Source organism: Fulmarus glacialis, unplaced genomic scaffold (genome assembly GCF_000690835.1).
Source record: "Fulmarus glacialis isolate BGI_N327 unplaced genomic scaffold, ASM69083v1 scaffold7360, whole genome shotgun sequence".
NCBI lineage: Eukaryota > Metazoa > Chordata > Aves > Procellariiformes > Procellariidae > Fulmarus > Fulmarus glacialis.
Window position 1 is genome coordinate 13,185 of NW_009188280.1, and position 11,648 is coordinate 24,832.

Sequence of the window (11,648 nt, forward strand, 5' to 3'; positions counted from 1 at the left end):
TGGCTTTAACTAGTCTACCAACGCATTAGCAACAAGTACGAAAAAATTAAAATGTGCCTACATTTCTCACTGTGCATTCCCAGAGGTGCATCCAAGAATGACAGGCTAATTAAAATGTGGGCCTTCCCTATACTGCCAGCAAATTTAGGAACTGGAAAACTTTAATAGTAGCATTTCCCTGTTTTCAATTCACATCGAATATCAATTGCCCAGTTGAAGTTTAGTAACTTAATCTGTGTATTAAAAAAAAAAGTAGCTTTTCTTGATACTAGAAAACAACATTTCCCTTGTAAACCCAACACTGCAGAATTACAGAAGCAGCCAAGAGGTCAATAACCAGCAGGGAGAGAAACAACACAAAGTACATTGTGTTTTAATTTATAGGAATAAGCGGCCTCTCCTCTCTTTTCTTCCAGATATTGGTTTTGCTATCTCTTTTCATAATAGACGGTCTATCCCTTTTTTTAGCAGAAGGGATACCAGATTCATGACTTACTGACACAGTTTTTCTTCTTAGACCTTCTTCATCATGCTGTTCTATGACTGGCCCATTCCCTCCATCCAGAATGTGCCTCACAGCCTGGTCCTCTGGAGTGCAAACAGTGGTCCCACTTTCACTGCTACTCAGATCCAGATCTTCCAAGTAAAGGATCTTGGAATGTGGCATATTTTTTATGAAAGTTTTCTCTCTCTCCAGTTTCCTGCTAGGATGATGCTCATTCATGTCCACACCAGAGTCCAGACTGGTATCATTACTCTCTGTTTTTCTGCCCTTTTTCAGATCTATGAAAGAATGCCTCACTTGAGCAATCGGCTTTCCATCCAGGGACACAAACCATGCTCGAGGGTGTGGAGATGGTTTTCCTTTAGAGAGTTCCAATAATGTTTGTTCTGAAATACCTTGAAGTTCAGATGAAAACGGAGTCATTACAACTGTTTCATTCAATGTCCCAGGAACAGAGACAGATTCCAGTAAGCTATTAGTGTACCGGCCCCAGTTTGACGTTTGAGAAGGTAAGCCCTCTTCACTATCTAAGGTATCATTTTCATCTCTGCAGACAGAAGGCTGTGGATGAGAGTGCACTGGCATTTTCGGTAACGTTTGCACATAACTGTCGCGATTCATGGGTTCCATCATGGGGCTATATACTAACTGCCCTTTTCTTGGCAAAGTTGCTGATTTAGCAGGATGCAATTTTTCTGGGGAGTAGAAAAGGTCAGAGGTTTGAAGAATAGCAATAGGTTGATTGTAAATATGCATTAGATGTTCTGGGATATGGGAAAGCCCATACATCTCCTCTTTCAGTGAAAGATATGTGTTTTGGTCTTGAATGTCCCTAGAAGCCTGGGAAATAGTACTGTTGTTATGCTTTGGCTGCTGTAAGTGCCTAACTCCAGCACTAGGCTCCAATGAATGGGCTGAATTTCTTGACTGACCAGTGTGACAGGATGACTGATACGAAGCATTCTCTGTGTAAATTTTAAAATTGTCTTGTGATTTTCTATCTTCCGCGTCTATGGACATCCTTCTTTGAGGACTGTATGAAGAAATCTTTGGTGTATATAACTGTGACTTATCCTCCAACTTTAAAGACCCTTTGACAGCATTGATGTGATTTATGTGAGTTGTTGATGTTGTCTGGTCTTTTTTTATGACCTCCAGCTTAGCTGTATTTTTTTCCTTCTTTTGTGCCCGACCACATTTATCCCTATGCAAAAGAGATGCGAGGTAACTGTAGAGCATACTAGGAAATACTAGACTGTTGACTACCATAGCTGAAGATTAGATTTTGGTTAAGAAGTTATAATGTAATGTGCTGTCACAAACTTAAAATGAAGTTCTGTAACAACTGTAATTTAAAAAAAAATATTAGGCTACACATTATAGTTTAGCTAAGGAAACAAGTCTCAACTTCAAAAGATTATTTTATCAACCTTAAATTCAATTAATGCTGAGCTTATTAGGGCCTCTCTTTTTGCTTACCTGCAGTAACAAAGAAGAACAGCAAAAAATCCAATGATAATGACAACAGTACCTCCCAGTATGGCCGTAAGGAACACTGTGTGATAGGCTGTTATGTCCTTGGAAACCGCGCTAATAATCGATTCTAGATTGTCGAACAAAACCAGACAAGAATTAGTTCTCAAAAACAAATAATTCCGCTTGATATGCAGAGCTGTACTAATAAATAAATGAAACTGTACTTTTCCAGTGATTTTGTGTTCCTATGGCACTACGTTCATCCTTCCCTTTTCACCTTGCCATTTTAGCAAACTAGAAAATATACAAACAGTGGTTACAATATAATGGAACTTCAAAGGTTCATCTCAAGTACTAAAGCCTTACCATGACATCTATTCAATTCCAGTCAAATTACATTTGTAATAGTTTCTATGTCAGTTTCGACAACATGGTCTACATTTTCTATTTAGTGCTTCTGTCAGAAAATGCTATCCGTTTTTAAGTTTTGACATCATATTTCTCCCATAAGAATCCCTTCATATGAATTTGCAAAACATGCAACAAGTCTACATAAAACAGAATCCACTGGGACCGTTTTACCCAAGACTAATTTTCTTCTTGTATTTCCTCCTGTCATATATAATTCTCAACAGTAAGGTACACATCCTGCTGATTTTTACATCTCCATAGTCACAGTTCCCTTGCAGGTTTCTTCCAAAAGATGGTGATAGTATAAACACGTAAGTTCAAATACAGCCTAGACTTCTCCCCCTACAGCATTTGAAGTTCTATGAAATGGTTATGTGCACAAAGGCATACTATCAGGATTCAAACAAAAGTTATCCAACTGTTGAAACTGCATGTTGTTTTTCCCTTTCTGTTGTTAAATAAAGCAATCAAACTGACAGCCTTATGATACATTGCTACTTGGGTTACTCAGTAGTTTCTTTGCCAATTGTTGCAATACCTCTTGTTCCAGGCAGTGGAGCTGCTATCCAGTAGCCTAAGTGCTGAGCAGTGTATGTCCATACTAATTGACCATCTGCTTCCTTTACCATTCCCAGCCCACGGCTTACCCAAGCACCTGAAAAAAAAAAAGGACAAAATATTGCACATGCCATGCAGGATTCTTCTATACCTCAAACCACTAGCAATGAAGCTATTACCAAAAATACACAAGGTCACAAGAAAAACTGACACTTTTGACCTATACACTATTTATTACACAGATTTAGCTAAACATGCAAACTTTCTCTCTTGATAATTTCATTGCAAATATCCCTGTGTGGACATTTACTTTGAAACAAAGCATCAACATTACTTATCAGAATTAGTTTAATATAATTAATTTTCTATCAACAAATGTCTTTCATAGATACGCACACAAATCATTTGAAAAATCCTATTATATGAGCTTAAGCATGTATGAAGGCCAAGACAAAAAAATCAAGGAGCAGGTAATTTAAGGTATGAATACAAGTTTAACATTACCTAGCAGCACTTAGTGGGAAAGCATTTTAACCTAGTGAACTACAACAGGATAAACAATGTTTGTCTTGAATGTTTCTCTCCTCCCCCCTGCCCCAAGGCAGTAACAGTTCAGTTAGCCCAAGGAAGGTCTATTGTTAGGACACAGATTCCACACCATCTGTCTGGCAATGCAAAGGACAGCTATTATGGTATGCCAGTTTCTACAATTAATAAAGCATGCAGTAGAAGAGACAGAATTATACTTAATGCACTTGAACACATTTATTGTGGGCCATCTGTTAAATTCTAAGGACAGAAACCAACCTCATATAAACAACCTTACGTTTTCAAACTGCAAATACTGAGAAGGAAAGAGAACCACCAGCTTTTTTAAAACAATAACCAAAGCATGCAAAAAGTATAATTCATATTAGCCCTATAATTTCAATTTTCCTCCAGGAATCTTCTTTCAGCAAAGCAAAAGAAAATATCTACCAGACAGCAGGTAAAGAGGAGAACTGACACATTCCACATATGCGTGCACACACAGACACACACACACACGAAATATCATTCAGCAGTAAAACCTGCAGCTTTCTCCTGGTACTTGAGATGGCTGGCAGAGGGGAATAGCAGCAGCAGACACCTAGAGCCCTGAAAGAGGTGGTTTCTCAGTTACCTGGAAAACCTCTTGTCCAGACTCAGGAACAAGACCAGCCGGAAGAGTCTTCCATCCCTAACTCTCATATGCAGGCAACAACAGCAGACCCTCAAATTCTCTGTCCTGTCAACCCTAAGGCAAGATGTCACTATACTTCAAAACTATTGTTTTACAAGTATAGAGGATGGGCTACTCACAGGCAGATAAAAAACAACACAAAACACCACATATAAAAGGCAAAAAAAATTCCAGGTCTCCAGAAGTTCTATCTTGACTGAACAAATCTACAAGAAGCTATATAATCTTTGCTGTCCTCTTCAGTAAATTTTATCTCCCCCCCAATATACTCTATAGAAAATAATACATATTAAGAAAAACATTAAAATGTGATTTGTGAGTAAACACATATTCTCTGTAATTTACTGCCATTCAAACAGAAGTATATCGTTCTCAATTTAATGTTGCAATGCAAGCTTTCTTTTTTTTTTTTGTAATTCTATTAAAATCCACAAAGTACTTCTGGTACTAATGAGGCAAAATGTTTACTAAGAAGGAAGCCACATTCAATATACATCAACAAATTCTGCATTTACAGCAACTGGAATATAATTACAGAAGCTCATTTTCCAGGAACAGTCTCAGTACTATTACACTTTGAGTCACCCTAGGGAACACTGCATGAGCAGACATGTGAAAGCAGTTTCTATCTTTTTTCTGGTGCATACGGATCAGTCTACACAACATCAAACAGACCTGTTCTCTTACCACTATCAATACTGACATGGAAGCTCTGATTATCATTATGACATATTACCCAAGGACTTCAGAGTTTAAAAGCATGTGTCAGCATCTTGCTGGGGAAATCTTGCATGCAACATCTTGGATGCCAGAGCCTCATTATTCAGTGCAGTGGTAGCTCTCCAGATGGGGGCCTACTGCTACTTATGGATGCTCTGGAATGCTTGCGCTGGAGAGCTGAGGTGTTCAGCTGTCCTCAGTGACCAGAACCTTGACTAAGGAATGCCTTGCTCAGTTACCTTAGAAAAAAGTCGTTTTGCACATGTCAGATCAAAGGTAAAAATAAAAGAAACATATTTAAGAATAAACATCCAGAACAGTGAATACAGTTGCAAATTTTCACTGTAGAGAAGAGGAACTGGAAGAAAAAAGTGGAAGTTAGAGTTATGCCCAAAAAGTCTCTCTCCTTGTCCACAGTCCTCCTTGTCCTCTCCTCAGCAAGCAGCAGTGAAGGCTCCATGTGGACACTACACCTCAGTGAGCACCCATCACAAACAATTTACCTTTACGGAACCTCTATCAGAGTACACCCCACCTCAGAGGAAAAAAACAACTGTTTTAATTGTTTGTCTTGGGTCAGCATGCCACGCTCCTGCTCTTGCTCAAACCCCAAGGCCAACACACCTAAGTAGGCATGTTGAACAGGCTCCTCAACACCCACATACACACCTTACACTGGTTTATACTCTAACCTGACCCTGTGCCGAGCTGCTCTAGCTCTGTCAACTTTTTGTTTTAATAACATTGTTGACCTAGTTTTCTGTTTAGTGAGTTAAAACAGCTCAGCATAGGTACAGATGAGCACAGGAGCTGGCAAAAGTGGCTGTGGCAGCAAGAAATTAAAATCCCTTGTGCTATTCTACCATGTCAGACTGAAACCCTTTCTTTGATGAAGAATGCTATCTCTTATCACTAGTTACCCCTCTGAAGTCTTCCACGTGTATAGACAGACTTAATCTTCTACACCAAAACTTATTCTATTCACTCTTTTCCCGAGAGACAACCTAGCCAATTTTTTATTAGCATGTTATTAATTCAAATTAATGTTCTTTGGTTGTTCTTCATTAAGATGATCAGTTTCTTTCTTGAACATGTAAACAACCCTTTGTTAGAGCTGGTGTCCTCTCCTGTACTTCCAACAGTTGAATAACAGCTTTTTGCCTTAATAACAAATAAGACACTTACCTCTTCACTCACTTGCATATTTCAAGACGAAGTGTGATGGAAAGTATAAGGTAAAATGTAAAACAATCAGTACAGTAACGCACACATACCTAATACAGGACATCTAAATGGGATAAGTGCATGTAGCTCATTACTCACTCTTGACAAAAATTGGACGTGAAGGGATGACAAAAGGTTTAGAATGCCTAATCCCCAGTCTCCTCTTCCCATGCATACTGTAAGAACTATGTTTTTCTCTTTGATAACTCTTATTTCCCCTTCATTTCACTTTCTGAATTGCTTTTGTTAACTGAAGTAGTATCTATTCCAGTTTTAGCGTCAAAGGATCTTTAGAGCTATACTCTAGGAAACAAAGCAGCCAAATCTTCAATTCTGATTTGTTTTCTTTTAAGAAGGCATCCACAAAATTACCAGGCTTAAAATTTAACATCACCTAAAAAGTATGTTCCCTGAATCCTTAGTCTCCCATGTAATAAAAATCCATTACATTAAAAATTTGTTCAATGAATTTTACCAAAGCTTTTTGAACTATGAAAGCAGGGAAATTTCTTTGCACAATTCAAGCTAGTCAATCAAAAAACAATACAGAACCCCTAATAAAATTTGTGATTATTTACCACCACCTCATATATTAGTGCCATCACTGTTCCATGATACACAGTGTCATATGTCCAAAACTATAAACTATATGTGCTAAAAGGTAGAATAACAAATAACTTAGCCCACTTACCAGTTTTCATATCAAATGTCCATGCAGGTATAGCACCTCCTGATTTTACAGTACTTGTGGGAAGAGGAAGTGTAATCTGAATGGGACCATTTACTTTCAGTTCCTTCCCAGTCAAAAGAACGTTTACGCATATTGCGGCAAGAGGAGCCAATTCCATGCTTTTGAAACCTGAATGTGAGAAATATCTTGTCTGTAATTCTCCATTCATAGTGTATTTAAAAAAAAAAATATTTAGAATTAAGAATCTATCCTCATTATAACTAAAGGTAAGCCCTCATTCACATCCAGCTACACAGTCAGCTGTCACCAACTTGGTCAAATAAAAAAAAAAAAAAAAAAAAATCAACATTTCTTCTCTTCTCAACTTTTAAAATCTTGTGATTAAAATAAAACCCAGTCATTTCTACATAAAATCTGTAAAAGAGAAACAGACTTTTGACATATAGGTTCAATGCTGACTATAGAACCAATGATCAGGCAAAACTTCGCTTGGGGGTGGGGGAAGAAGGTTTTTTCCCCTCAGATAACTGGGTTACAAAATAGCTAACCTATGTGAAATAAAAATAATATAAGATTTCTTGTATAATTGCAATATATGTAACATTGAATCAAACTGAAGACATATGCAAATATATGACTGCCGCATTTCTCCTTAGTTGAACAGTCCTCTTAAACTTTCCTGTAAGGATTAACTTTCCAATTTGGCAGTTATAATTAACTGAGTAGTTAATCATGAGGCTTGTCAAACCACTCAAAGGAAACATTGCATATACAAAGCTTTACAGTGCAGCCTGAAAGTTTGTTTCCTTTGTTTTCCTTACAGTAATTTGCAAATACCTTGGAATGCAGAATATGATAGGATGGTGAAAGAAGCTGAAACAGAATTAGTAAGCACCAGAATAATGTTATATCTATGCAAGCTGTTAGAAGCTGGTTGTGAGAAAACTCCTGGTGCATCAGATATCAATTAGCTTCCACCTGCCCTAAAAGGAAGCCTATTCCTTTAGGAGTATATGAATAATTTAAAACACATGCCAGACAGATTGAAGGGAAAACTCAAAGGGGAAAAACACTGCTTATTCTCTTATGCTTTACATTTGAAGAGGTGAAATATAGATAAGGAAGGTTTTAAAATATGTAAGTCAAGATATCAATATATATGATGATTTTAATTCAATGAAAATTAAAAAAGAGAGCCTGACAAATTCAAATAAGCTAGGTAGTGGCCTCCTCATGCGCTGCAATGAATTTAAGAGCCTTACGGTTTCAGGTCCACTGGGAATAGAAAGAAAAGAACAAAAGGAAGACGGAACTGCACACAGTACAATCTACCAGAGATGACTGTATTTACGCAAAAAAAAAAATCTGATAGAATGACAAATACTGAAAGATCCAACTGCATATGAACAGAGTTATAATGACTCATGAAACCACTTACTGCTTCTCCAGTGAAACAGATGCACAGAAAACATTATTACAGTTGTGCTCTGTATACATAGTGACTACTTGGTTTCAAACAGGCTTACACAAATTAGCTGCCTATGGGCCAAACTAGAGCTTCCATACAATCTTTATGCTAGGTGTAAAGCTCCTAGAGCCAACCATTCTAGTGAAAATGCAGAAAACCCCACAGCTAAAGTAATCTGCTGCAGTTCACTGATTTCCTTAGGTTCACCTAGTTTACACTTTGGCCATAACCATATTTTTAAGGTGTTTACTAAACCAGTTCCAGTCTCATGAAATCCTGAACATATACACATATATATACACACACACACATATATATAAAGCAGACTCTGAAGGAGTATTTCAGTGTAGTAAGATATGTTATGTACTCATACTACATGGAACAAGATAAAGAGTGACATCAATTACTTACCTGATGTGTTTATAGCTTACTGCTATAGAACAACGCTTTGTGATTCAATACAATGGAAGCAGGTTCAGGCCCTTTTAATTTAAGCGTATGTTCTTCTGAAACTCTGTGCATTCATATGCATTATAATTTGAAGACGTCTTCTTTTAAAAAAATTCTTAAACATATTTACATACCTGATTTATTTAGAAGAATTCCTGTTGTATAGAGAAAGCTGTCCACTTTCAAAAATTGCTCTGGCACCGTCAGATAGGCTGTAACATTTGTAATATGGTGATTTGTTGGAAGCTTTATTAAAAATTTTGGAAACTGAACACTTGGTTGAGATTTGGCATCTGTAAAAGAGTAGTATTTTGTCTTAGCAATGGTAAAACGCACAAACAGCGTTTTTGTTACTGCTCAGAAATCCAGTTAGCTTAACATTTTCACCCATTTTCTCCACTGTTTGTGTATTTCTAGACTAGCATTTGTCACAGCCACACATACAGCTACACAATTAACTGAAAATCTGGGTTTGAGTAGATAGGTATTATATCAGAATATGAACATGCTTAGGTTTTTTTTGTATGTGTACAGATGGTTATCACAAAGCGTTTAGAGATTATGGTCTGCATACACTGAACTTACCAGACAGTTTTCCAGTAATTAAGACAGTATCTTCAAACAGCCATATATTAGCTTGACTTTGTGGGAATAATGAAAGCGTCACAGATGAGTATACTGTGGAAAGTGATAGTATCTGTTACACTGTGCAACCGAAAAAAAATCCTGTAAGATCTCAGATTCTGAAGAAATAGTGAGCAGAGCAGTTACAAAAAGAGAGTATATGAAGACTGGATAAATAAATTATTCCTAAGAGCAGGAATTTTAGTAGTTAGGCAAGAAGACCTCTGTTGTATGTTTGCTACTGTCTTATGCCTTCTATGGGTAAACAAGTGGCTAGAATTCTTAAGAGTCCATCTCTTTTTAAAAAACATCATATAACTTTTTCAAGAGCATGCAATAGTTAAACAGGAAAACTTGTGAGGAAACACTGCTGAAAGGAAGCTATAATAACAGGTTATATCTGTTATACAGGACTCAAAGCACTGGCACTCCAGGAATGACTAAAGACAACACGATTTTTGTCAAAACACATTACCAGCCCTTTGCTAAGTCTAGATAAACAATTTCTCAGAATACACTCATGTATCGCAATATAACCTACCTAGAGTTAAAAAGGGCTATTTTCTGTTTTACAATAATAAGAATTTTGACAAGTCTAACAAATCATTCACCCATACATCTGCGTTGACAGGCACCACCTCCCTCAACTGACTTCATTCAGGCATTTTCAGTTGACAGTAACTACCCAGACTGCTGAGGAAGAGAGAAATTTAATTACCGATAGATACAGTTTAATAATAGGACTGTAAGACGCTTACGTACTTGGCATTCTCCCAGTCTTCCAAGGCAAAGGTGTTAACATGTATCCATCCTTGTATGATACGATAGTTAAACTTAATCCTAGTTTGTAGGGAACTTTTATTAATACTGCTCCATTGTTCCCAGTAAGAGTAGAATTTGTCTTTGTGTAGTTAACAAACACTTCTACAACCGCTTGTCGTAGGTACTGATGACTGATGATGTCATTTACTTGAACTTTTAGTGTAAAAACAGATCCTATTAACAGAAAGAAAAAACAGGAGGTCATCATACATCATAACTAAGGACCCTAACTTAAGTTTGTAAAGAAGTCCTAGAGTTAATGCCGTAGCTATTCATGCACTGTACAGCCATGTACAGTGGCTCTCTCTCTCAACAGAGGGTAAGCTCTGGCCAAAGGGAGGGGTAGTTATAAAATTATATACCACAGAGAAGGAGGAAGCAAAAAACCTTGAGATGGGGCACAAAGATGCCAAAAAGTGTTTCTCAAACTCAGCAAATATAATACCTAACCAGTTAAAAAAACCCAAACAAAACCAAAATTACAAAGCAATTCTTCCCCTTTTCATTTAAGCTTGAACAAGGCATCTGTGACAACGTAAGATTCAATGTGCCTTGCAAGTGCTCTGCAATATCACACTGATAAAACGAATGGTCTTGTTACCCATTGGCTTGGGTCACACATTTAAAGATGCATCTTGAGTTTCTAAACACAGAGAACCTAATGTCTACAGACTATGGAATAACATTTATTTTTTTTACACGTGTAAATTATTATAAAGTAACCAAATGCATCCAGACATTTTGACTGGTTTAATCTATCATCTCCCAACAGATTTACACTTCTGGTCTAGTTTTCACCTTCCTATATTGCAACTTCTAAATAGTATTTGCCTACTGCTAATTAGAGGATCTGACATTCCTTTACAATACCTTGTGACTTGCAGAGATCATAACTACAGTGACTGAGCAGTATGTTGAAAATAGTAAGTCTGCCTGAACAACAGTCTCAAGATGCTCTGAATTACATTCAATTTCTCTCCCACCTTGATTGTAAATAAACTATTAGGGAGTCTTTTCATAGACAGCAGGTACATAAAAATGGACAGAATTCGATGTTATTTCCAGTGTGAAATTAAGTTATTATCATAAATTAAAATATTTATGGACCACTGTTAAAAATATTTCAAATAACATCAATTTTCCAGTATTTTGGTAACAAATATACTACTATCAACACCATTGCACTACTTTATACTTTTATACTATATATTTTCAAATACATTAATTATGAATATACATTTCTATTTAGGTCAAATGTCAAGCTAAGTTTGTTTGAAATTTATCTACATAAAATCGTAGTTCAATTTCATTATCTCCTCTATAATTGAGATTGACATTGCACCAAGAGATTACTACCACTGACCTTGATTTAAATAAAAAAGCCTTGAGAAGCCGTGCGCAATCCATCAAAAAAAACCAGTACGTAGCGAAGACACCCAAGTTAGGCCTGTCTGAAATAGTATTTATTTAGCTTTAT

At 36.8% G+C, this 11,648-nt stretch overlaps 1 protein-coding gene across 1 annotated transcript; it reads right to left on the reverse strand.

Annotated features, from left to right (window-relative positions):
* Positions 1–245: 245 nt before the first annotated feature.
* Positions 246–10,355, reverse strand: FAM171B (family with sequence similarity 171, member B). The gene is made up of 7 exons (XM_009578012.1): positions 10,112–10,355; positions 9,311–9,403; positions 8,860–9,018; positions 6,808–6,975; positions 2,931–3,047; positions 1,985–2,108; positions 246–1,709 (listed from the first exon to the last, which is right to left on the reverse strand). Exons 1-7 carry the CDS (start codon positions 10,149–10,151, stop codon positions 374–376), a joined length of 2,037 nt encoding a protein of 678 aa, XP_009576307.1. The 5' UTR covers positions 10,152–10,355; the 3' UTR covers positions 246–373.
* Between the last annotated feature and the right edge of the window lie 1,293 nt (positions 10,356–11,648).